Raw genomic sequence first — 27,835 nt, forward strand, 5'->3', positions numbered from 1 at the left:
ATTTGACAGAATTAAATCACTGCATCTATTGCTCAGCCTTGTTTAGTTTTCAGGTCTTGATGAATGGTTATTCTTTTACCATTTTAATTTCTCAGTGCCATAAAAAAGGATTAACATTTGTATCATTTCAAGATTAGTCATCTGGACCAACAATGGCTAATTTTATATTAAAAATCAAACTTTAAAACATTCAGACAAATACAAAACGTTGAGGAGGCACTAATCTGAATCAGTTTACTGACAATTCCTGCAGGCAATCCATCTCAAATACTACCCCAATAAGGAACCTATAGGCCAGGGGTCGGCAACCTTTCAGAAGTGGTGTGTGGAATCTTCATTTATTCACTCTAATTTAAGGTTTTGCATGCCAGTAATACATTTTAATGTTTTTAGAAGGTCTCTTTCTATAAGTCTACAATATATAACTAAGCTATTGTTGTATATAAAGTAAATAAGGTTTCTAAAATGTTTAAGAAGCTTCATTTAAAATTAAATTAAAATGCAGAGCCCCCCGGACTGGAGGCCAGGACCCAGGCAGTTTGAGTGCCACTGAAAACCAGCTCTGCCATAGGTTGCCTACCCCTGCTATAGGCTAATCTCACTGCAGCATATCACTTGGCATTTAGAGATTCTAGAGACATTACTGGTTCTTTGAATTGTTGTGTGTATTGTATTCACTGTTGAATTTAATTTAAGCATCATTCTTAAAACCAAAGGATGTGTGCTATATATAATATTACATAAATACTTGTTCATTATACATTAGTTTAGTAGCGTTTGCTGCAGTTTGTTTCATGGCTTTAAAAACCACAGAAAAAACATTTCTGCAGGTGATACTGTGAAGAGATTAATTTAACAAGTCTTGCATGCCTTCTTAACAGGTCTGTTTTACATTCTATAGTGAATTACATACACAAAATGTTGTTAAAATGCTGCTACTGAGTAGGGATCCTGTTGAAATAACTGTATGTGAACAATAAAGTACACTCATAATATATATGCACAAGACAACAGGGATAAAGTTGAACCATACAACCTTAATTCTACAGTTTCCTAACATTTGTGTACTGAACTTCTAAACTTAATATATTTAACATGTAGGGGGGTTGTATGTTGTTTCCAAATGTTTTTTAAAAGGAACACACAAATTCTATGATATGAAACCTTAACATTGTCACCTGTATCATCAACAGATTTTAAATCCTGGACTATTGAGGGACAAATCTCTTACTGGTTGAGTAGAGCAATGTTTCCCAAACTTGGGACACCACTTGCGCAGGGAAAACCCCTGGCAGGCTGGGCTGGTTTGTTTATCTGCCGTGTCCGCAAGTCCGGCCGATCGCGGCTCCCACTGGCCACAGTTCACTGCTCCAGGCCAATGGGAGCTGCTGGAAGTGGCACGGGCTGAGGGACATACTGGTCACCGCTTCCTGCGGCTCCCATTGGCCTGGAGCAGCGAACCGCCGCCAGTGGGAGCCGCGATCGGACGGACCTATGGATGCAGCAGGTAAACAAACCGGCCCGGCCCGCCAGGGGCTTTCCCTACACAAGCGGCATCCCAATTTTGGAAACACTGAGCTAGAGGATTAACTATATTAGCTACAAGAAGGAGTAATCTGTTATCCTCCAAAAGACCAGCCACTACAGGACATGTAACCTGAGAATAATGTTTTATGCAGGCATGAGTGAGCCCCATTTTACAGAGGCATATCCGAGCACAAAGATTTAGCAGACTGAGAGGCAGTACAGCTAAATGACAAACATGGGTCTGCCAAATTTTAAGATCTGGGTTCTTTTCCCTGATTCTGTAACCTTTCAGTGGGGGATGAGGTCAATACAGAGTTATGCAGGGCACAGAATTATTAATGGAAGTTAGAAGCTTTGAGTATAGAATTCACAGTCTCTTGGTATACAGCTCAGTGCATGTTCCCCCAGACCAAAAGATATTTTGATGGATAAAAAGAAGAGAAGGGAACAAGAGCATCCATTCGGTCCCCCCCTCCGCCCAATTCAGAAGTTTAGTTGTATGGCATGCTAGAGGAGGTTGTCCAAGTGATAAAAATGTTGATGTTCTAACAGGATGTTAATAGATTCTTAGCAGCAAGCTTCATACAAGCAACACTAAGGAAAACAGAGATGGGAAATGGTGATTTAGAAGCTTACGACTTAACTCAGTTCTAAAGAATTTACATGGAGACAGTAACAGCTATTTCCCTAATCCCAGGATTATCCCCTAGCTAAATTTCAATGTTGGTGCTAGAGCTCCCCCCAAGTAATGGAATGTTTTAGGTAGCACATCTCCTATTATAATGCTGTTTATACTAGTGAAAAAATATTATAAATTGCAAAATCTTTGCTTTGGAAATATAATGGAGCTTAATTGGGACACACATTACAGTTGCCATAAAGTAATTATTTTCCACTGTCCATGAAGTTAAGAGCTCAATTTAAAGTATAACTGCTATAGAAGAAAATCTTATTCTTAACCTGAAAATGTGCATTCAATTCTGTTAAAACTTTCCTGGATATTGACAGCCTCTTGAAACTTTTACAGATGAGTCCATTATTTAACAATAACCTTGACACTAACTGTAGTATTCAGAAACAAACATACCCTAGAAATCACCAAAAGGCAATCCATGCACTGGAATAAAAATTCATTATCATCCTGTAGAACCAATATGGCTAAAAACTAAAAACAAAATATCAGAGCAAAGTGGGACCATTTAAGGACCACAATTTGCTGGACTTCCTTCAAACATATACACAACATATAACCACAGTTTTAACTGACGGCAGCATAAAAAAAAATTGCCAAAAAGTCTGTATCAGAGCCTTCCACTACTTCTGAAAAGAGCTTCATCTTCAGAGTCTTGCATCGTAGCCATTTATGCTAAACAGGGGTCTTAGATTTTGATGTGAATCGTATAAATTATCCTTAATCTTTCAACCAGTGACCTGAATGCAGACAAAGCCTTCAAAAACGTTTCCACCCATTTTAATCCAACCTGCTAAATTCTCTGCCATCATTAGTATTTCATAATTTACCTGACATCAAGAGTATGAAATTTTCCTTTCGTCTTATTTCAAAGATTTGGATAGAAGAAAGGTCGCATAATCTCATGAACCAAGTAGAAATCTTCTTTAAACCCTGGAAACAAAATCCAAAATGGTCCTTAAAACCATTGTGGTTACAGAATTCAAGCAGAATTTCACAAAAGGAAAGTGGTAATTTACTAGTTTTCCTGGCATAACAAATTGCTCCTAGAAAAACATTTTTTGATAGAAACATAGAAGGATTCTCTTCTCCAAATGGCTGAAACTATACTTTTTAAGCCTCCCTTGCCAAATGTATTTCTCGTGCTGGAACTATCAAATCTCAGTTGAGGAAAACTGAGAATATGACATGGCTTGGAACATAGTTGGTAATATCAGTGTCTCAGGATGAGAAGTTATTTAAAAAACTTAAACTTACACTGCTTTGGCTTACAGTGGCAACAGTTATTTTTAAAGTTTTAGTTTTATTTTTTTTTTATAAGAAAAACAAGATTTATCCCTTCCGCTTTTTTGGGGAAATAAATATTAAAACTTACACCAACAAGAAAACTTAGGCCAGATTCCGCAATAGGCTCAAAATACACTATTTATTTTGTCTAATATGGAAATATCTTCAAAGAGCCACTGCTCTTAATGGTAAAACCAGATGAAAAAAGCTTCCTAGATTGAAAAAGAGTCCTCAATCAGATGCATTCAGATTTTTAGCATTACTATAGTCATTGTATCAATCGTAATTTTCTTCAGTCCATCTATCAAACAGCAAGGTCAGTATGACTTCAGAGTCTCAGGGTATGTCTACTTTCCGAAATTAGGTCGATTTTATAGAAGTCGATCTTTAGAAATAGATTTTATACAGTCGACTGTGTATGTCCACCCTAAGTGCATTAAGTTGGCGGAGTGCGTCCTCACTACCATGGCTAACATCAACTTATTATGTGGGTAGCTATCCCACAGTCTCTGCCACCCACTGGAATTCTGGGTTAAGCTCCCAGTGCCTGATGAGGCAAACACATTGTTGCAGGTGGTTTTGAGTACGTATCATCAGTTGTCTCTGTCTCCGTGAAAGCAACGGCAGACAATCGTTTCACACCTTTTTTCCATGCAGATGCCATACGATGGCAAGCATGCAGCCCGCTCAGCTCAGTCACACCACTGGTGTTGTGTCCTGGGTGCTTCTGGCAGCAGACAGTGCAGGAGGTCTGTAAACCATCATCCACCACTTCCGCTGCAACTCTGCTCTCCTGGTGCCATGAACCCACCTCGCTGGTCCTCTCGTCATTTGGTGTAAGTATCTATTCTCATCCGTCATCATCCACCGATTCCGCTGCAACTCTGCTTTTCTGCTCTCCTTCAGATGCCATACCATAGCAAGCATGGAGCCCGCTCAGCTCACCACTGCTGTTGTGAGCATTGTCAACACCTCGTGCATTAGCCTGCAACATGTGCAGAACCAGAACCTGCAAAAGCAGGCAAGGAGGTGACGACAGCGCGATCATGATGGTTATGAGAACATGGACACAAACTTCTCTCAAAGGATAGGCCCTGGTAATTTGGACATCATGGTGGTAATAGTGCAGGTTCATGCCATGGAATGCCAATTCTGGGCCTGGGAAACAAGCACAGACTGGTGGGACCGCATAGTGTTGCAGGTCTGGGATGATTCCCAGTGGCTGTGAAAATTTTGCATGTGTAAGGGCACTTTCATGTAACTGACTTACTTTCCCCTGCCCTGAAGTGCAAGAATACCAAGATGAGAGCAGCCCTCACAGTTCACAAGTGAGTGGTAATAGCTCTCTAGAAGCTTGCAATGCCAGACAGCTTCCCCAGACAGTGGGGAATCAATTTGAAGTGGGTAGATCTACTGTGGGTGGCTGCTGTGATCCAAGTAACCAACACAATCACTGAGCTGCTGCTATCAAGGGTAGTGACTCTGGGAAATGTGCAGCTCACAGTGGATGGCTTTGCTGCAAAGGGATTCCCTAACTGCAGTGCGGCGATAGACAAAACGCATATCTCTATCTTGGGACCAGACCACTTGGACAGTCAGTACATAAACCACAAGAGGTACTTTTCAATGGTGCTGCAAGCACTGGTGGATCACAAGGGACATTTCACCGACATCCACGTGGGATGGCAGGGAAAGATACATGATGCTCGCATCTTCAGGAACTCTGGTCTGTTTGAACAGCTGCAGGAAGGGACTTACTTCTCAGACCAGAAAATAACCATTGGGGATGTTGAAATGCCTAGTTATCCTTGGGGACCCAGACTACCCCTTAATTCCATGGCTCATGAAGCCATACACAGGCACTGGACAGTAGTAAGGAGCAGATCAACTATAGGCTGAGCAACTGCAGAATGGTGAGAGAATGTGCATTTGGACGTTTAAAAGCGCGCTGGTGCAGTTTACTGACTCGGTTAAACCTCAGCGAAAACAATATTCCAATTGTTGCTGCCACTTGCTGTGTGTTCCACAATATCTGTGGGAGTAAGGGGAAAATGTTTATGGCGGGGTGGGAGGCTGAGACAAATCGCCTGGCCACTGATTACGTGCAGCCAGACACCAGGGCAATTAGAAAAGCACATAAGGGCACGCTGCGCATCAGAGCAGCTCTGAAAACCAGTTTCATGACTGGCCAGGCTACAGTGTGACAGTTCTGTTTGTTTCTCCTTGATGAAAACCCGCCCCCTTGGTTTACTCTTCTTCCCTGTAACCTAACTGCCCTCTCCCCTTCGATCATCTCTTGCAGAGGCAATAAAGTCAGTATTGTTTCAAAATCATACATTCTTTATTACTTCATCACACAAATGGGGTGATAACTGCCAAGGTAGCCCAGGAGGGGTGGGTGAGAAGGGAAGCATAGGGTGGGGCGGTGGATGAGGGTAGGAGGGAAGGACAAAGCCACACTGCACTTCAAAACTTCGAGTCTTCTGTTGCTTGGGCAGTCCTCTGGGGTGGAGCAGTTGGGTGCCTGGAGCCGCCACTTCCCTCCCCCTGCATTCTTGAGCATCTGGGTGAGGAGGCTATGGAACTTGGGGAGGAGGGCAGGCGGTTACACAGGGGCTAAAGCAGTGGTCTGGGTCTGTGCTGCTGCCGCATTTCCTGCAGCTCCACCAGATGCCAGAGCATATCGGTTTGATCCTCCAGTAGCCTCAGCATTGCATCTTGTCTCCTCTCATCGCGCTGCTGCCACCTCTTCTCTTGCTCCCGCGAGCTCTCATCTTATTTGTCCCTTCTGTCCTCGTGTTCATTTTCTGCTTTCCTGGACTCTGACATTCTGTGGAGCTCTTTCAGTGCGGGAGGACTGTATGACCTCAGAGAACACTTCATCACGAGAGCGGTTTTTTTGGCTTCTTATCTGCGCTAAGCTCTGAGACGGAGATGATAGGAGGAGTGTTGCAACATTTGCAGCTGCGAGAGGGGAAAAAAAGGGAGAGTACCATTTAAAAAGACACATTTTAGAGAACAATGGGTAGACTTTCACGGTGAACCAAGCTGTTAACGTTACATAGCACATGTGCTTTCGGTACAAGGTTGCATTTTGCCTTTTACAGTGAAAGCCTGCCAGTCTGGTGTTAGAGATCACACATGCAGGGCCAGGCAACAGAATTCAGCTTGTAGCCAGCCATGGTAAGCCACAGTCTTTCAGCTTCTTCAACCTTCAGAACATGTGGGAATGGTTTCAAATAGCAGCACCCTCCTTTCCCATACCAAGCACTCGTTGGGTTGGCCATTTAAAAGGAGGGGCTGTACTGGCCGCAAATGCATCGCAAGTCTTCAGGGCAAATTAATCATTAAACCTGCTTACTTTTAAACCATGCATTATATTTACAAAGGTACACTCACCATAGGTGCCTTCTCTGGCTTCATGGTCCGTGAGCCTGGGTTGGGAGGGTATTGGCTCCAGGGTGATAAACAGTTCCTGGCTGTAGGGGAGAATGGTTTCTCCACTTGCATGCTGTCCAATATCCTCCTCATCCCTGTTGCATGAGACTCCCCCCTTTCAGGTGTTCACAGACAGGGGTGGGGGCCCCCTTAGAAAGCTCATCGTAGAAGTGACATGTCTGGGGTTCTGACCTGGAGTGGCCATTTGCCTCTTTGGCAGGCTTGCCTGAGCTCTCTAATTCTCACACAGCACTGCTGCGGGTCCCTGTTGTAGCCTCTGTCCATCATGCCCTTAGAGATTTTTTCACGTGTTTATTTCAGTTACTGGAAAGGAGTTCTGATAGCATGGATTCATCTCCTCAAACAGTGATCAGATCCAGTACCTCCTGTTTGGTCCATGCTGGAGCTCTTTTGCGATCCTGGGACTCCATGGTCACCTGTGCTGATAAGCTGGCCAAACAGGAAATGAAATTCAAAACTTCCCAGGGCTTTTTCCTGTCTACTTGCCAGTGCATCTGAGTTGAGAGCCACAAGTACTCCTGTTCTTTTTGCTGTCCAGAGTGGTCACAACGGAGCACTCTGGGATAGCTCCCGGAGGCCAATATCGTTGAATTACGTCCACTCTACTCCAAATTCGACCCGGTGATGTCAATTTCAGCGCTAATCCCCTCGTCGGGGAGGAGTACAGAAATTGATTTTAAGAGCCCTTTAAATCGACAAAAATGGCTTCATCATGTGGACGGGTCCAGAGTTAGATCGATCTAACGCTGCTAAATTCAACCTAAACTCGTAGTGAGACCAGGGCTTAGCTGGCTGAACTTTCAAACTAGCAACGAAGGAGTATCCATTGCTTTTTCCTAAACTCGGTGTAAAGCCTTCTAAAAACCTTCATGATGACAGCACTATTTAGAGCTGATGGGAAAGAATGTTAGGCTTTTAGTTTCTTCTCTGAATCATCTCCTTTTACATTATTAGAATCTAAATAGAACAATTAAATATGTCCTGAAAGTATACAAAAATTCTAGTAATTTATGGATCTAATCAAGTCTCTATGCCCAATTAGTATACTGTGGCATATGTAATCAACAAATCAGGCACCACAAGTGGCTGAGACACCTCTATATCCATATTTTCCATGTTTGAATACACATATATTTATACAATGGTCTTGACACAAGGATTTGTGGTACTGCCTTAAATAATTCAGAAGATAAATTGATGGAGTTATGGAATGAGGGATAAGCGTGCAGCTTCAGAACACTCAAGTGCAGGAGTAAGTCTAAATTATTTAAAATGCGGTCTGGAAAAAAGTACCTTTACATATTCTCTGATATGCTAACTTATCAGTCTTGGTTTCAATATACCTACTTATGCAACTTAAGTCAGAAAAAATAAAGTTTGAGAAAATGCATGCAAGTCTGATTCTCTCTCTGCCAACTTAAATTATGATTCAAACAAGCAGTTTCTAATATACAGCAACTGCTAATAGAGGCAAATCAATTTAAGATTTGAAAAGTTAACTTTAGCATGATCTCATGTGTAAGCATATTATATTTTGGGCAGGTCTACACTTACAATACTTCAGCTGCACCTTGCAGCTCTTCAGAGAAAATGCTACAATGCCAATGGGATATCTCCTCCCATCAGAGTAGTTAATCCACCTCCATAAGAAGCTCTTCCATCAACACAGTACTGTCTAGACTGGGGGTTAGGTTCATATAACTGTCACTTAGGGTGTGGATTTTCCATACTCAGAGTGACGTAATTATACCGATGTAAGTTTACAGTGTAGACCTGGCCTTCATACTGTAAGACAGACATGCAGGAAGTTTTATAAGGTAACTTCTTGTAAATCAGATTTCAGCAGAGCAAATGAAATACATTATATTAGGCCTTTTGAAAATGTCCCTTGTACCCAAGTCCCAGGTTACAAATAGTCCTGTGCGGGTCAAGGTGATGAGAGAGAAAGAAGCCATTCCCACAGTGAACTCACATAAAGCAGTCTTTCACAAAGCTGAAAATTCTGCAGTTCCAACTTTTTTGGCAATATTTTGCAGAATCTCAGTTTAAAAAAAATATTTTCTAATCCCTCTTGGTTGTGAAGGTAATCTTCAAAATGTGAACTGAGTGTACACCAATGCAGTGTTTTCTGCAAAGACCTTGCAATAATATCCGAGTTGTAAACTGACCCACTCACTGCAATGGTTTAGTTCAATCTTCAAATAAATCTGCATATCGATTATTTTACTGCTGGTAACTTTGGCACAAATATTTACCATTTATAGTGCAGTAGCATCGAAAGTCCAATATCTCATTGTGCTAAGTTCTATACAAAATATGGTGTCAATTCCTGCCTCAAAGAGCAGATATCCCCAGCTGAACTTCTTATCCTACAATTCCAAACAGCCTCCCTCCTCCTTAGGAACTAAAATCTCTAATTGTACACTACACAGCTGCCATAACTTCCATCTAACCCAGAAAAAAGCTAGTTACTTACCTGTAACTGTTGTTCTTTGAGATGTGGGCAAAGACCTGTAACTCAGGTGTGTGCGTGCCCAGTGCACCAAAGTCAGAGAATTTTGCCTAGCAGTACCCATAGGTGTGGTGCTGGCATCCCTCCTTTCATAGCCCCTGCCATGGTTATATAAGGGCAGTGCCACCCTGGCTCCCATCAGTTCCTTCTCAACCGGGGACTGCTGTGGAGTCAGGCCCCTCCGAAGAGTGCTGGAGCAGGTACAGTCTGGGACTACTTGGCCAAACTCAAATTACTAACCAAGGCCTGATAATTCAAACTGTAGTACAGAGTCAAGAATTAGGAACACAATTTTTACAAAGACAGATTGCATAAAATTACTTCAGGCAGAGTTAGGAATAAAACCAGGTTTCGAATACAACATCCAAGTTTTATGGACTAAACTACACTGCCCCACAGATTGAACACGTCAAAAAGATGTGTTTTGTATATACATTAGACACTTGTTAGTAGCAACATATCAGTGTCCTTTTGCTATGTCCTAAGCGGCTATTGCTGTTATGGGGAATGTCTGATCAAAGATGCCTGAAGAGTGTTTTGGAAGGGGTGGGGCAGCCACAATGTGTGTGGAGAGGTGGTGAGGGGGGAGAGAAGGAGATTTGGGGTGTGGGGCATGGGGGAACCCCAAGATTGTGGGGAATTGGACTGGGGAACCCTGGGTTTGACACGGGAGCCCCCCAGTGAGCAGGGCTGGTGCAAAGAAGTTTCACCTAGGGTGCGAAACTTCCACCTTGCGCCTCCCTCCCCCACTCCTGCGGCAGCTCCCCGCCCCTCCCCTCGGCCCTGAGGCGCCCCCCCTGCAGCAGCTCCCCCCCTTGCCCTGAGGCACCCCCTCCAACAGCACCTCCCCACCCCAGCTCACCTCTGCTCTGCATCCTTCCTGAGCACACCACCCCCACTCTAATTGTCCTTCCCTCTCAGGTTTCCAGCACCAGGAAGGCGGGAGAATTAGAGCAGGAGCGGTGTGCTTGGGGAGGACGCGGAGCAGAGGTGAGCTGGGGGGGAAGCCTTGTGGTAGCCCCCCCCCCAGCCTTGAGGCACCCCCGCGACAGCTCCCCATCCCCCTGGCCCGGGCAGCCATGCAGCACCTCCCCACCCAGCTCTCCTCTATTCCGCATCCTCCCTGAGCACGCCACCCCCACTCTAATTCTCCTCCCAGGTTTGCGGGACAAACAGCAGATTGGCGCTGCAAGCCTGGGAGACGGGAGAAGTGGAGCAGCGACCGCGCGCTCGGGGAGGAACTGCTGTAAAAAAAAAGCGGGGCACCGCTTTTTGGCACCCCTAAATCTTGGCACCCTAGGCAACCGCCTAGTTCGCCTTACTGGTAGCACCGGCCCTACCAGTGAGCAAAAATGGCTGAGTGAACCCAGCTATCAGGGACAGCTTCATACTCCAGCCTGGCAAGGGATGGACGGCTGGGGAAAGCACCATATGCAGCCTGCAATGGGGGGGGGGGGGGCGCAAAGGGGAGAAAAATGGCTCCTAGCAACTACAGAAGAGATGAGGCAGGGGGGAAGGCAACAGGTCAGTGCCTTGGGGATTCAGGTCTCCTGACCACCCACTACAAAATAGTGCGCACACATCCCACCACCAGCAACCAAGATGGAGGGGACAACTCAGTGCACCGGAGGAAGGAGGCCATACAGCAAAATGGAGCAAGAAACAATCCACCACCACACACACCACACCCCCGCAAGCCAGATGCTAAGGAAGGGAGGAGGAAACCTTCCAGCTGTGCCTCTGCTGCTCCCCAAAGTCCAGTTCCCCCTCCACCTCTTCTCCCCCTCAGGTGGTCAATACCATCCCAGAACTGGTACCAGAAATGATGAGGCAAATTAGAAGTAGCTGTGTAACGTACTCAGACATTTTAGCAATATTCCAGCAGAAATTAAAGCCTCAAGTTCCATTCCAATTTTTACTGCTGGGGGAATTCTGCGCCACCGTACAATGAAGAATTTTGCACAAATTAATGTTGGATGTGCAGAATTTCCTTCCCTCCTCCCTCAGAAATAGGCTGCAGAGATGTTGGCTGCCACTAGAGGCTGCTGGACCCAGCAGAGCCCAGTTCACATATAGGAAAAAAAGAAAAAAGGCCAAGAGGGTGGAGGAACTACTGGAGGGTTCCCAGGAGCTGCAGTTCCTAGCACATCCTGGTAAGGAAGAAGGCGGCAGGGCGCAGGAAACTACGTGCTGGCTTGGGGCCGAGCATCAGGCTGTTTCTCGCTCTGGATCCCTGGACTCTAGGAGGGTAGGGGTTGTGAGTATCTGGACCGGGGGATGAAGACACACAGTATGAGTGTCTGGGCTGGGGGGCGGGGCGGTGCCTGCAGCTGGACTCTAGGGAAGTGTGGGGTGTGAGTGTCTGGCCCCCTAGCTGAGCTCAGGGGTGGAGGGGGAGAAGGAGCAGGGAAACAGGAACTGGGTTGTTGTAGAGATTTCTTTAACTCTTTATTCCTGGGGGAATTTCTGCATGTGACTATTGTTACAGACATACTTGCTGGCAGGTATTTTTAAATAAATTGCCAAAATAATTGAAATTGGCATGATTATATAGTGTTATTCTGACAAATAAAATGGGCAGAATTTTGCAGAATTTTAAAATACTGTGTGCAGAATTTTTAATGTTTTGGTGCAAAATTCTCCCAGGATTAACTATTCTACAACCAAATGACAGCTACTATTTTTAAATTTTATTTTTGTTAGGTATTTTATGCTACAAATTTCAAATCTGAAATGGTGTGTAAAAATATATAAGAACACTGAGAAAAAATGTGACTGCTTTAAACTATTTCCAAATTCACTCATACTTTTAAAATACTACAACCATCATTATTGTACAAAAACATCCAGGTACAGAGACCAATACAAATCAGTTAAAGCAAAATGAGTCTCGTTACTACACAAGATACATAACTTTACACGTTTAATTCAAAATTCACTGTCTTTCCATGGTAAGTTTTTACCATGCTGACATTTTAATTTAAAATGTTTGCATTTCGTTTGGTTTTATGTTTGTACCAGCACAGTAAAAAGGCCTACGTGACAGCTTATTACATTCACAACACAGTACCATATGTTTGCATAATTTTGCTAGACACTGTCAAATATGTCATTATGGGGTCCTTAATCACCTTATCACACTTCTGTAGCATCACAACATGAATGCATAATTAGTTATTTTTAAAAAGTAGTTCACAGAAATGCCTATGAATATCCAGAAAAACTTAAAGGATTAACAAGGTTACATAATACACTACGAAGTCCAGTATTCCACAGCAAAATACAGAACCTTAAGCAAAAAAGCCCACATGTGCCATGCTAATTATGCAATTCCACGCAAGGAAGAGAAATTCCTTTTAAATTTTGTAGTTCAAAATATACTTTTAAGTCTGGTAATTGCTTGCCTTATTGTCCTAGTTTGAATAACTAAAAAGCTATCTTGCCTTTTATTGATTAATTTAGATTGGCTTTACTCTACAAAGTATGACTTACAAATGGCTAAGTAACTAGTCTTACACCTGCTGATAGTTCATTTAATTTCTCATTTTTGCACTTAACTGTAAAAGTAATTGCACCCTCAAAACTGGTATAATTAAAGACAATTTTTCAAAGCAATTGTGAGGTCAGTAAGCACAAAAAAAGTTGTTCTATTTTACTTTTCTTGTGAATCTCAAAGCATAACATGACTTGAGCTGGAACAGAACTTCAATCAATTCTTAACTTCCAAATGAGGCAACTGTTTCTGAATTTTTCTCTTCAGCAAGGAAGCTCTAGAAACCAACGTATCAAACTTAGACCAAAGAAAAGCAACTGTAGATTAAACGCCCTCAACAATAATCTCAAGAAAAACTTCTAAGCCTCTTACAACTAAAACCTATCTGGAATATTAGTCTTATACACTGTACCACAAAGACTCTCCCTATTCCAAATAGCTTATGCTATCAGGGCTAGAGTTTACACATGAATCCAAATAGCTGGAACCATATGCTTGGGACAGATCCATTTACAAGAGATAGCCATAAGGGTATAAGTGACGCATGGCAGAGAGAAGAAAGGATGATACAATTAAATATATGCAAACTTATATACACATATACACCTCTACGCTGATGTAACGCGACCCGAAATAAGGCAGGTTCGCATACAAGCAGTAAAGCTCTGACTCACTGCTCAGAGCAGCGTGTTAAGGGTGCCGGGCCAGGCTGGGGCCAAGGGGTTTGAGAAGGGGCAGAGGGTCTCAGTCAGTGGCTTCCCCCCACCCCAGGATCTGGGAGGCAGCAGCTGTGGGGGCCCACAGTCCCAGAGTGACTCAAGGGATTAGCTGGGGGGGGTGGGGTGCGGAGGAGCCCGCTCTGCTTCCCTCGCCCCAGCCATGTCGCTTGGGGGAGGGAGCTTAGGGAAAAGGGATCCCCCTCCCACCCCCACACTCAGCAGCAGCAGAAGCAGAGCAGCCTGGCCCAAGCCCGCTCCACTCTGCCAGCTCCCCGCCACAGTGCTCCGCTTCCCGCCGCAGGTGAGTATGGGAGGTGGGGGGGCATCTTTTCCCCAACCTCTCCGCACTCACCTGCGGCAGGAAGCGGAGCAAAATGGCCCCAGCTCACTCCTCTTTCCTTGCCCTGACCCATGTAGCTGGGGGGCGGCTGGGGAAAGGTCCTGCACTCACCTGCCCGGCGGCAAGTGGAGCGTCACAGCTGGGAGCTGGCAGAGTGGAGCTGGCTGGGGCTGGGCTGCTCCGCTTCCCGCCACCGGTGAGTGAGGAGAGGTTGGGGAAAGGACACCTTCCGCACTCACTTGCAGTGGGAAGTAGCGCGATGCGGCTCCAGCCCACTCCACTCCCCTAGCTCCCAGCCGTGGTGCTGGGAAGGTGAGTGCAGGACCTTTCCCCAGCCACCCCCCAGCGACACGGCTGGGGCCGGAACAAGGAAAGTGGAGCAGGCTGGGGCCGCGTCACTCCGCTTCCCAACACAGGAGAGTGCAGGGGGGCATCCTTTCCCCAACCTCCCTGCAGTCACGGGCAGTGAGAAGCAGAGTGCTACAGCTGGGAAGTGGCGGAGTGGAGCGGGTTGGGGTCAGGTTGCTCTGCTTCCTGCCATGCCGCTGAGTGCCTGTCACGGAGTGGGGAAGGGGGGATGGATAGGGGTTGGAGCAGTCAGGGACAGAGGGGTCTCTGGAGGGGGTGGTCAGAAAACAAGGAACGGGGGGGCACAAAGCAAGTTTGATATAATGTGGTCTCACCTATAATGCAGTGAGATTTTTTTTGTCTCCCAATGACTGCATTATAGCGGGGTAGAGGTGTACATGAAAGAGAATAATCTGTGCCACTTTCAAGAAGAAATTAGGTCTTGCTTTATACCCCTAGATCACACTAAAATTATATTACTATTTGACTAAGTAAACAAATAACTGCAGTTTTTAACACAAAGGAATTAATCTAAATGTAAATTCATAACCCACTTCAAAAATTATTTAAAGTTAATTATGAACCCATATTCAAACCAGATCTAGCTTAATATAAAGTCTTAAAGTTGATCACATTACTCTTATAGAAAACATACCACCATCTCCAATATTACATACTACATCAAAAGTAACTAGAGGAGTATTATTTTTAAAATATAGAACTAGAACTTCCCAGAGAAAAGTGGTCACTGATTACATGCTTTAGAGTAGCAGGATGGAAGGAGGAATAGATCAGTCTAGCAGCTGGACCTTGAATCAGCAGCAGCCCCAGAGGAGCTTCCAGAGAAAAGGGTTCAATGATTCATTGAAGAGAATGCAGGCAACTGACTGGGAAAAAAAGGTTATTTCTTGAACTCTGCCCACCTGTAAGTCCCTCCCCTCAAGTGGTCAGGGAAACTCGAAGAGAGACATCTTAAAGAAGCTACAATTTTATTTCAAAAAGAACAGGAGTACTTGTGGCACCTTAGAGATTAACAAATTTATTACAGCATAAGCTTTCGTGAGCTATAGCCCACTTCTTCTGATGCACCGAATGGAACACAGAGACGGGAGATATTTATACATACAGAGAACATGAAAAGGTGGAAGTATGCATACCAACCGGAAGAGTCTAATCAATTGAGATGAGCTATCATCAGCAGGAGAAAAAAAACTTCTGAAGTGATAATTGAGATGACTCATAGAAGGTGTGAGGAGAACTTAACATAGGGAAATAGATTCAATTAGTGTAAAGACCCAACCATTGCCAGTCTCTGTTTAAACCTAAGTTAATTGTATCTAATTTGCATATTAATTCGAGTTCAGTAGTCTCTCTTTGGACTCCGTTTTTGAAGTTTTTTTGTTGCAAAATTGCCACCTTCAAGTCTGTCACTGAATGGTTAGAGAGGTTGAAGTGTTCTCCCATGGTTTTTGAATGTTATGATTCCTGATGTCAGATGTGTGTCCATTTATTCTTTTGCGTAGAGACTGTCCGGTCTGGCCAATGTACAGTTTTCATGTTCTCTGCATGTACAAATAAGTACTCCTGTTCTTTTTGTGGATACAGACTAACATGGCTGCTATTCTGAAATCGAATTTTATTTCAGTTACTGTTCACTAAAAAATGAATCTGAAAGGGTCAATACCATGCAAGCAACTTCAAAGGTAATAAAACCAGATGGACACTAGAGAACTATATGGAACCTAAATAAAAATATGTATCAATTACATTAAGTAAAGTTATTTCAAGTATACTATTTCTTGTTAAATGTTTTTCCCTATATAAATGAAGAATTTAGTTTGGTTCATTATAAACATGAGATTTCTGAATTTTTCAAACAAGTAATTTTCTCTTGAGATTTACCAGCCCTGATCAAAATCTCTTTATTTTCTAGGGTAGAATGATTTAAATGAATTTTAAATCATATCTCACTTGCTGGTATAACCATTAAAATGTTGATTTGAAACCGAATATAGCCTTTATAATAAATTTGGTACTACTATTTGATAACCAGGAGGATATACTATATCTATACAAAATTACTAAAGAAATTATCTAGCTTAATATCCATTTATTCAAATACTTAATTTTTACATTAAGTTAGAAAATGGTCAGTGATGCATTTTTTATTTGTTAAATTCATTTTTACTCATGGTTGGTGCCATACTGCTTTTGGATGGAAAAATTCAATTAAGAATGCACAAAAACAGCATTCTAAATTAGTACAATAAAATGACATCAAATGTGCTGGATACATAAGAAAATCAAAACATTTTGTATTTAAAAATGGATTTATTAAACAAAGGAAGTATTATATGTAGTTAGCAAATTGAAATGATTGGTTTCTGATCATCATGTCCATCAAGATTTTAGAAAAGACAGTTACCTTTCCATAACTGGTATTCTTTGAAATATGTTGCTATTCTCCATTCTATATTAGGTGTGTGTGTTCGCCATATGCTTCAGTGCTGGAAGTTTTTCCCTCAGCAGTATCCATAGGGGACCAGCTCTGGCACCCCCAGGAGTGGCACCCATATGGCACGGTATAAGGGGCGCCACCGACTCCCTCCAACCTCAGAGTGGAGAAAGAGGGCGGGTCATGGAATGGGCATGAGCAGCATCTCAAAGAACACCAGTTACAGAAAAGATAACTTTTCTTCGAGTGCTTGCTCGTGTCCATTCCATGTTAGGTGACTCCAAAGCAGCATCCCTGGAGGTGGGTAGAAGTTCATAGATGTGTAAATTGCAACACAGCTCTGCTGAACCCAGCACCGTTCCTGGCCTGCTGAGTGGTGCCATAATTAGCAGAAAACGTGTGGACAGAGGACCACATTGCGGCTTTACAGATGTCCTAGATAGGGATGTGCACCAGGAAGGCCGCCGAAGACACTAGTGCTCTTGTAGTGGGCTCTGACAAATCGGCAGCAGTGGAACCCCCACCAAGGCCATAACAAGTGCTCATGCATGAGGTAATCCAATTGGAACTCCTCTGTGAGGACACCGGATGACCCATCATCCTATCTCCTGCAGAGATGAAGAGCGAGATCTATTTACAGAAAGGCTTGGTATGCGCCAAGTAAAAAGCCAAGGTCCCTCAGGTGTCCAGGGCATGAAGATGGTCTTCACTGGTCTTGTGCGGTTTGGGACAGAACACCAGGAGGAAGATGTTCATATGAAAGATGGAGACCACCTCTGGCAAGAAGGCCAGGTGGGGCCGCTACTGAACTTTATCCTTGTAGAAGACTGTGTACAGAGGCTAGGAGAGCAAGGCTTCAATTTCAGAGACTTGTCTCGCTGATGTCACCGCCACCAGGAATGTGACCTTCCATGACAGGGGAGAAAGGAGCAGGAAACCAGCATCTCAAAGGGTGGGCCTGTAAGCCTAGAGAGGACCAAGTTAAGATCCTACTGCAGGATGGGAGCCCGTATCTGCATGAAAAGTCTCTCAAGCCCTCTCAGGAACATGTGAAAACACCGTCTGTCCTTGGGATCAGCAAGTAAAAAGTGGAGATAGCCGCAAGATGCGCTCTAATGGAAGTGTGCGCCAGGCCCTGGTTTCTGAAATGGAGCAGGTAGTCCAGGACAGCCTGTAGGGAGGAACACAAGGGAGAGATGCCCCATTTGGACACCCAGTGGGAAAACCTCATCCACTTGGCCACGTTAGTCAGTCTAGTTGAGGGCTTCCTATTTTCCAGGAAGACCTGTTGGACTCCATGAGAACAGGTTCGCTCCTCCAGGTTCAGCCACGCAGCATCCACACCAAGACGTGAAGGGACCTGAAGTCAGGGCCGGTGCAAGGATGTTTCGCGCCCTAGGCGAAACTTCCACCTTGCGCCGTCTCCCCCACCCTCATGGCAGCTCCCCCCTCCGCCCTGAGGCGTTCCCACTGTGGCAGCTCCCCACCCTCCGCCCTGAGGCACCCCGGCTGGCCCCCCAGCTCACCCCGCTCCGTCTCCACCCCGAGCACGCCGTCGCTGCTTCACTTCTCCTGCCTCCCAGGCTTGTGGTGCCAATCGCAAGCCTGGGAGGTGGGAGAAGTGAAGCAGCCACGGCGTGCTCGGGGAGGAGGCAGGGCAGAAGTGAGCTGGGGCGAGGACTTCCCCTGCATGCCGCCCCCCCCCCTTACTTGCTGCAAGTGGCCCTCCCCGCGCTCCCTTGCCCCAGCTCCCTCCGTCTAAATGCTGGCGGCAACCGGGGCGGCCGAAGATCCTGCTGCCGCGGTTGCTGCTGAAGAAAATGGCGCCCCCCAAATCTTAGTGCCCTAGGCGACCGCCTAGGTCACCTAAATGGTTGCACTGGCCCTGCCTGAAGTTGGGGTGTAGCAGCTGACCTTGGTCCTGCGACTGCAAGTCCAAATCGCTTGGCCAGGGTCCAGGGAGGAGCTGCTGTCAGGTTCATGAGCTTGCCGAACCACTGCTGGCCAGGCTTCACAGAGGCGATCATAACGTGCATCTTGTCTCTCTTGATCCTTGCCAAGGCACTATTGAGAATTTGAGGGAATACATACAGTAGGCTCCCTAAGCACGAGAGGAGAGAGGCATGAGAGGGAGCCCTTGCTCAGACCTTGCCAAGAACAAAATGGGTGGCATTTCCCTGGTCTGTCTCCCCACTCGGGGAGTTCCCCACCTTTGGAAGATCATGCAGGCTATCTCTGGATGGAGCGACCACTTGTGATGAGAGGAGAAGAGCCTGTTGACCTGGTCTGCCAGTGTATTCCTGACGCCGGGAAGGTGACAAGCTTCCAGGTAGATTTTGTGGCTGATGAGGAGGTCCCAGAGATGGAGTGCCTCCTGACAGAGGGCCGACAAGCACGCTCCCCCTTGCCTGTTGATGTAGAACGTCGAGGCTGTATCATCAGTCAGGGCTCTTAACTCCTTGCCTGAGAGGTGAAGCAGGAAGACTCCACACGCCAGCTGGACTGCTCGGAACTCTGACGTTTACATACAACCGTGCCTCCGTCGGGTACCACATCCCTGAAACTGGAGGACGCCCAGATGTGCACCTCAGCTGAGGTCTGAGGCGTCTGACATCAACTCGATGGAGTGAGGAGAGCTGTTGAACAGAACCCCCTCCAGGACTGTCCTGCAGTCAGTCCACCATCACAGAGAGGTAAAGTATCGCCTGGGGAATGGTAACTATCTTTTCCAGGGAGTCTTGGGTCTGGGAATAGACTGTTCCTGGCCACTGTTGCAGAGGCCGCATCTGGAGCCTGGTATGGTGGACCCCCATAAGTGCACCTGCCACATGGCCCAGCAGGTGCAGACAGACCCTGGCTGTAGTCAGATGGAATGCAGAGACTTCCATAATGAAGTTCATCAATATGTGGAACCTTTCCAGTGGAAGGAGTGCTCTGGCGCAGGTCGAGCCAAGGACCGCTCCAATGAGCTCTTTCCTCCGCACTGGCACGAACATTGACTTTTTGTCATTTACCAGTAGGCCCAGAGAGTGGCACGTGGCTTGAAGTACAACATCCCTTCGGATTGAAGACCAGGGGCTGCCCTTGAGAAGCTAGTCGTTGAGGTAAGGGTAGATCTGGATACCAGGCGTCTGAAGTAAGCCGCTACCACTGACACATTTGGTAAACACTCTCGGTGCTGTTGCCAGGCCAAATGGGAGGACCACAAACTGCCAGTAGTGGGGCCCCACTGTAAACCAGCGTAAGCATCTGCGTCCTTGAAAGATCGCTAGGCAGAAGTATGTGTCCTTCAAGTCAAGGGCAGCATATCAGTCCCCAGATCCAGGGAAGGATAATTGAAGCCAGAGACACCATGAGGAACTTTAGCTTCTTTAGGTACTTGTTGAGGTCTCCCAGGTCCAAGATGGGTCGTAGACCGCCCTGGGCCTTAGGGATTAAAAAAGTACCAGGAATAGAACCCCTTGTTCCTGTACTCAAGAGGAACTTCTTCCACTGCACCCAGATGTAGCAACCCTTTACTTCCTGCACTAGGAGACTCTTGTGAGAGAGGTCCCTGAAGAGGGATGGAGAAGGCAGGCAGAAAGGGAAGCAGGGGGGAGAAAAGAACTGGAGGATATAACCCAGCTCCACTGTGCTGAGGACCCAGCAGTCCAAGCAGGGAGGAAAAGGGCTCTTCCAATTCCTCTGCCTGAAGCCGCAGGTTAGAAGTGACCTTCTTCAAAAGTTCATGATGTGCTTGGGTGTCATCCTGAGAAATCAGGTGAGGGGGCCCCAGCGATAGCCTCATCTAGCGACAACAAGGACTGTGCTGGTGTCGTGGGAACTTCCACGTCCATTGGTGGTCCAGTAGCTTGCTCCCCTGGGTCCTCCTTGACCTGTGGGCTCTTACCCCCTGAAGCATCAAGCATCGGAAGGGAATAGGATACCGAGGCCGCTGGCCTCTCCAAGGCTCCCAACACAGATCAAGGAAGGTTAGGAGAATCCCTAAGGGTTCCACGGGAACCATGGCACTGGCCACTGAGGTTGGGACCATGGGACAGATTTTGGTGCTGATAATGTAGTTGACACCGCCGGTACACCAAGGCTTGTCCCGCAGTCAGGCAACCTCACTCTGAGCTGGAGCTACCAGCAGAGTAGTCAGTACCAGGCAACCAGGATCAGGCTGAGCAGTGGCTCCTGTCCAACTTGTGTCGGCCACTGTGTCCCGAAGCCGACCCGTTCAAGTGAGACTGTCTTGGTCGCACTCTCTAGGACCGACAGCGTTTGGCGGAACTGCGTCAAATACTTGACGATCCATGCCTCACGCTACTCAACAGGTCCCAGGACGTCGAATGGAACCAGAAGCTACTACAGACCAGTTGCCGGGAAGATCGTCCTGAGTAGGGCAACCTCTCCTTCTTGGAGACAATGATGATGGCCTGGCAATCGGCAGTCTCTGGCATCCAATTGGTCCCGGGCCCTTGGAGATGGTTGGGGCCAATCCCAGAGTTCTTGCCAGATGGCGTGTGCCTCAGAGGGTCTATGCCAATCTACTGGTGAGGTACACCTTGAGTCCCTTGACTGGTGCCCCCAGTGTGTAGACCGAAGAGGACTCCGTTGAGCCTGCCTTTTCAGTCCTGAAGCGTGACGTCTATGGGCAGGCAAATGCTGGCTGGATGTCCCTCTCTATAGGGAATAGTACCACTGAGGTGGGGACACGCACAGGTCCCAATGCGGGTTTAATCCCCAAGACTGGGGTACTGTGGGAGCTGGTGTGGGCAGCACCAGGAGCTGCAGGATCTCTTGAGCTGCTCAAAGAGCTTTGGGCGTCGACGGCACCTGAAGCTGGCTACGGCCTGCACCGCTATCTGAGGTTGCAGGCAAAGCCTGGGATGGGCTCCACTGCTCGACTTGAGCTGGGGCCCAACTTCCCAAAGTGGGCGTTGAGCTGCCCGACAAGGGTCGTGGCTCGTTCCAACCCTCTCCTTTCCCTTACAGGAGATAGGAGATCTTCCTCTCAGTCTTTTTCGGCTTTTTGACTGGAGTCATGGAGGGGGACCAGTGCCAGATCGTGGACAGCCCTGGTGGAGCACTGTGCGCAGAGGCCATGGTGCTTGGTGCGAAGTCGGACCACTGCTCCGGTGCCAGAGTGAGGGCTGACTCCATTAGAAGCATTTGCAGAGGGATATCATGCTCCTCCTTCATCCTAGGTTTGAAGGATTTGCAGATACGGCACTTGTCACTTGTGTCCTTCACCTAAGCACCTTAGGCAGCTGGTATGTGGATTGCTGATGGACACAGGCCATTTGCAGTGATTGCAAGGCTTAAAGCCTGGGGACCAGGGCATGCCCCATCCCCCGGCTGAGTCCCATTTGTGACTAACGATAAGTTGAGATTACTAATAAGGGTAACTAAAAAACTACTAACTATACACAACTATATTACAGGTTTTCAAAGTTCACAAGAACAGAAAACGAAACAATAGCCAAAGCAGCAGATGCTCCAGCACCGTCACTGGCGGCAAGAAGGAACTGAGGGGGAGCTGGCGGCGCCCCATATACCGTGCAATGTGGGCGCCACTCAACGGGGCGCCAGAGCTGGTCCCCCTAGAGATACTGCTGAGGGAAAAACTTGCAGCACCAGTGCATGTGGTGAACACACACACACACACCCCTAATATAGAATGGACATGAGCAAGCACTCGAAGTACTAATTGATCTTATCTTCTCTCACATTTAGTTTTTATAGATACATTTGAAGAAGAAAATAAGCTTTCCTGCTTTTTCAAGTCCCAATCAGTTTCTCCACTTTGAATGGACTGGCCATTGAACAAAACTACTGAATAAACTGAAATGAAGAAAATATTCTCTTTGCAGATGCAAAGAGAAGAGGATCTGGCTACCAAAACCTTGTTTTGCACTTCAAACTCTGGTCCCAGGTGTTTAACTAATTATTTTCGTCAGTTAAGGGCAGAGGTGTGCAAACTACGGCCCACGAGCCACAGGCGGCCCACGGGACCCTCCTACCCAGCCCCATAGCTCTTGACCCGGGAAGCTAGCCCCTGGCCCCTCCCCCGTAGCCTCAGCTTACTGCGCTGCCGGCAGGGCTGCAAAATCCTGGGGCAGCGCAGCTGCAGACCCCGGCCTGACTCCGTGCTGCACGGTGGCATGGCTGGCTCCAGCCGGGCAGCGCAGCTGTAGCCCCGCCAGCCACCGGTGCTCCAGGCAGTACAGTAAGGGGACAGGGAACAGGAGGGGTTGGATAGAGGGCAGGGGAGTTTGGGGTGGTGGTCGGGGCAGGGGGGAAGGGCTGTATGGATATGGGTCTGGGCAGTAAGAGGGCAGTGAACAGGGGGAACTGGATGGGGCAGGAGTCCAGGGGGTGAGAAGCGGGGGGTAGGGGGAAGGGGGGGCAGTCATATAGGGGCAAGGCCAAGGCCAGGCCTTGCCTGGCTGTTTGGGGAGACAGCCTCCCCTAACCAGCCCTCCATACAATTTCCGAAACCCAATGTGGCCCTCAGGCCAAAAAGTTTGCCCGCTTTCTTTGGTGCACTACTTATTTTAATAGATTATAGTAAGTTTAAACTTTAATGATAATGCAAGTAGTTATATTTTTAAATTTAATTTTATATAGGTTTATTTTAAAGAGAAAAATTAGTTTAAATAAAAATTAGATTTAATAAATTTTTATCCACCCTACGTTAACCTCAAAAAAGACACAATTTAATTTCTTTTCTTGAAAAAGCCTAATTATAACTAACTTCATGGTTGCAATAGTAGTAAATGAAATTTGTTGGCTTTGCTTTTAAGTTGAATTTTACAGAAATGAACCCCTCAAAACCCAGCAATTCTAACCACCTCGTGTCTTACAACTTTTATCTCTATGCTGATTACCAACATATAAAAGAACAATGGTTACTACGGAGACTTTTTAATGTGTGTTCATTTAAGTAAAGCATGCTTTCAATAGAATAGAAGGTACTTACCCTTCTAACCTGACATCAGGTAATGATCTGTTGAGAGCAATCATTTCACTTGCCATTAAATTAAACTGATTTATTTTAAACATCTCTTTCATTTTTTCTTGATCCTCTTTAGGAATAACAACAGGCTTCCCCATTTCTCCAGGACCTTCATGTGGCTTCTGTACCGGTTCTGGAACTAATAAAAAAGAAGTTTTAATACTGAACAAATTACCTGGGGTTCTCAAACTTCATTGTACCGCGACCCCCTTCAGACAACAAAAATGACTACAAGACCCCAGGAGAGGGAACAGAAACCTGAGCTTGCCTCAGTCTCACCACACCAGACAGGGAGGCCAAAGGCAAAACTCAAGCCCCATCACCCAGGACTGAGGCAGTGGGGCTCAGACTTCAGCCCTAGGCCCTAGCAAGTCTAATCACAGCCCTGGCAACCCCATTATAAAGGACTTGCGACCCACTTTGGGGTCCCAACCCAATTTGAGAACCGCTGGATTAGACTATTCTGAAATTTACTGGAGAAATAAGACTATTGCAGGAACCCTTATGCTTTTGTAAAACAAATGAGAAGAAAACGTATCTAATTTGTTTAATGATGCAGTGGTTCCATATGAAGCAAGATCCGAGGACAGGTGATCTAAAATTTGACATTTTTAAATACTAGAAAACTATAAACTTCCGACTATTAATATATTTAACAAGAGCAGTTAAATCTCTTTCTCAGCAGCTATTGTGCACTTGGAAGACCAAAAAGTACCCATCTTTTTGTCATCACATTTTGTATTGTACAAACCTACTGCATTACAAATTTAACTCAGTTATGGAATAAACCTCTACATTATATTTCACAGACTTCCTGAGAAAAAAATAATTAGTGGGGGTTTTATTTCACATCTAGTAACAGCCACTTCCACATAGATTATGAGGTTAGCACAGGAATTTATTTCTATATAAAAAAAGTTCTATTTAAGTGAAAAATAATCCATTTAGCCTAAAATTCTGGTAAGTACACTTTACGATTTGGCATTGATTAAAAAATGCCATTTGAATTCATCCTTCAGAACAATCTTCTCGATTTTAGGAAAATTTAATTTCAGCAGAATTAATCTATTACAAACTGGAAACAATGTGTTAGCTCTAGCCAATCTGTATCAACAAGCAAATTTAAATTACTCCTAAACTAGGCATACTATTTCTAATACTAATTGTTTGCCAAGTATAAGACAAGACCAGAAACAAAACATTATTTCATTTCTATGCTTCTGGTAAAGGATTACAAATAATTGAGACTAAAAACAAAACTAATCTATCAAAGTGGCCAGTGTTTTTTGTTTTTTTTTTTTTTACAAATACCCATTTTGTGATATTTTTCAAAATTTCAATTTAAATACACAAATAATGAAATTTCAAGACACTTGTTTTTAACTTGACCTTTAACATATATATTGTCTATGAGTCATCTAGATACTGAATTATCACATTAATTTTAATAGAAAACAGCATTATAAATGAGCTAAATAATTCAGTGTACTCTAACAGAATATTAGGTAATTCCAATAAAATCAAGACACCACCCTTTTTCTCTTCCTGCTTCTCAAATATGAAATGCTCCTTAATTTTTGGCTAAAAGAGAATACTGTAATCTTACACAAGATCAAAGAGGGGGAAAATAGCTCGTCAAGAGCAAACACAAAATGCATCCTATACTCACTGAAAATTCAAATGATACAAACATATACAGAGTAACAAATGAGATATCTTGTGCCTATTTCACTGAGTTTTCCAAAATGACTGCAGGGGGGAAACTATTAGCAATACCTAAATTCAGTTTATTAGCATTTCCATTATAAAAGATTTTCAGAGTTTTTTTTCCTAGAAGCTCAAACGTTTCCAGCAGGCCTTTGAAATTTGGTAGGGTGAATATTCTGTGACCAGAGAAATAGCTTTTCTTTGTCACATGGAATTTGTTCAAGTTTGGCTGAGATGTACTGTTAAAAATTGCCAGTTGACCAATCTGCCTGGTTCAATGGAATTGACATGTTTCCCCAGAACACCGATTCCACCAAATCACCATTTTTCAACAGAGAGCTGTTCCACTGGAAGATTTTCAATAACCTCTAATTATGATCAGTCTAATTCTGTTATGTATCACAGGACCACTTGCCTCATTCGCTGCACAGTATGGACAGTGCAACCCAAATCTCTCAATTTTTCAAGTGCTTCACTTTACAACAACAATTTAAAGAACATTATAGAGACAAGGTGGGTGAGGTAATATCTTTTATTGGACCAACTCCTGTTGGTGAAAGAAACTTGCAAGCTCTTCTTGAAAGTATCTCTCTTTCACCAAAATAAGTTGGTTTAATAGAAGATATTACCTCACCCATCCTGTCTCTCTACTATCCCAGGACCAACATGGCTACAACACCACTGCAAACAAACAAAAGAACTTTATGTATTTCAGAAAATATCTCCCATGAATTGGTTTGATATTCAATTAGTCATAAAGGAGACCTTCAGAATATTATAGCTATACAGAGATGTAATAATTCTGTTTAAAACAGTGTCTGGTCAGCTTGCTAACTGGTTTCACTCTCAGATTTCAAACAGTATTGCTAATAGAACACTAAATTAATATATTTCACAGCAAAGCTAATTACTAAGTGTAATATCAAATATTTAATTGAAAATAGTCTTTCCATTCATATTATAAGGCCATTTAGGACTAACAGAAAACAGTTATATGAAGTAATATCATTTAACCAACTTTGTGCTTTTCCTACATTACATTTATCTTAAAGTGCAAATTATCTGTTCTGTTAAAAAATGAAGTTTCTACACATGCAGAGGACTGAGTTCAATTTGAAACTTGACTTCAGTGAGAGTTGGTGGGAAATTAAAATACACGCATCTCATCACCACTGTCTCATCTCATCACCACTGTCTCAGAAAGAAGACTGCTAGCTGCCTTTAACAGAAAGAATAAGTCTCAAGGGACAGTTCATAAAATCTTAGAGAGTTTCAAATTACCATTCACTAGTCCTTATTTAAACATTCTTTGACTGCTGCTCCCAAGCAACTTTTATAAACAAAACGTGCAAAAAACCCTCTGAAAATGGAAAAGATCTACTAAACACAACTGCTTTTTTATAAAAAACCTTTGAGTCTTCCTTTTCGGCCTGTTCTCTTTCCCCATCCCAGTTCAGTTCATGCTCCATCTTCCCCCCGCTTGTGGTAATAAATATATGCAAAGCACTTCTCCAGTAACATCAACAGGAGCAGCACTAGAGCAGAGCAAAGCCTCCTCCCACTGCAGAGATTAGGGTTTAATACATGTTCCCCTCTCCTCCCAAAAAAGTTTCAGTGCCAGTCAGGGAACAGAACTTTTCAAGGAATTTCACATTTAATTTGTCCTCTGCACATGATTTTTTTTTTTTAATAGACACAGTAATTATACTTAAAAGAAATTAGTCACATTAAAAGCTCCAAACACAGATTCTGGCCTTAAAATCCGAAAAGCCTCAACACAATTTTATCTTCACAACATCCTTATAAGGTAAAATATCATCACTATTTTATAACTGGAAACTAAGGCATAATGATTAAGACCAAAGTTGTCAAAGTATCTACAGTAAAATCTGTGTTATCTGGCACTTTATCAACCTGAAAGCTCTATAAACCAGCATTTTGGGAGGAGGTTGTGGGGCATGGGCTCTGGGAGGGAGTTTTAGTGTGGGGAGGGGTCTCAGGATAGGGGTTAGGGCACAGGAGGGGTTTTGGAGTCCTAGATCCACGTAGTGCTCAACTCGAGTGGCTCCCTGAAAGCGTCAACATGTCCCTGCTGCTCCTAGATGGAGGTATGCCCAGGCAGCTCTGCATGCTGCGTCCATCTGCAGGCGCTGCCCCCACAGCTCCCATTGGCTGTGGTCAATGGTCCTAGGCGAAGGAACAGCCACAGGGCTCATGCTGGCTCTGAAGCTCCCATTGGCCAGGGACCGCAGCCACAGGAGCTGTGGGGGCGGCACCCGCAGGCAGAGGCAGCATAC

At 44.9% G+C, this 27,835-nt stretch overlaps 1 protein-coding gene across 4 annotated transcripts in view; it reads right to left on the reverse strand.

Annotated features, from left to right (window-relative positions):
- The window catches only part of GALNT1 (polypeptide N-acetylgalactosaminyltransferase 1), a 206,473-nt gene that overhangs the window by 96,113 nt on the left and 82,525 nt on the right, over positions 1-27,835 (reverse strand). For 3 of the 4 annotated variants that reach the window (XM_032764075.2, XM_075062626.1, XM_075062625.1), the window contains one exon: positions 23,796-23,970. In XM_032764075.2, coding sequence (XP_032619966.1) covers positions 23,796-23,970 — 175 coding nt within the window. Of the gene's footprint in view, positions 1-3,048; positions 3,142-23,795; positions 23,971-27,835 lie in introns of those variants that run through there. The other variant, XM_075062627.1, reaches the window with a different exon arrangement.

This window comes from Chelonoidis abingdonii, chromosome 2 (genome assembly GCF_003597395.2).
Source record: "Chelonoidis abingdonii isolate Lonesome George chromosome 2, CheloAbing_2.0, whole genome shotgun sequence".
Taxonomy (NCBI): Eukaryota; Metazoa; Chordata; order Testudines; family Testudinidae; genus Chelonoidis; species Chelonoidis abingdonii.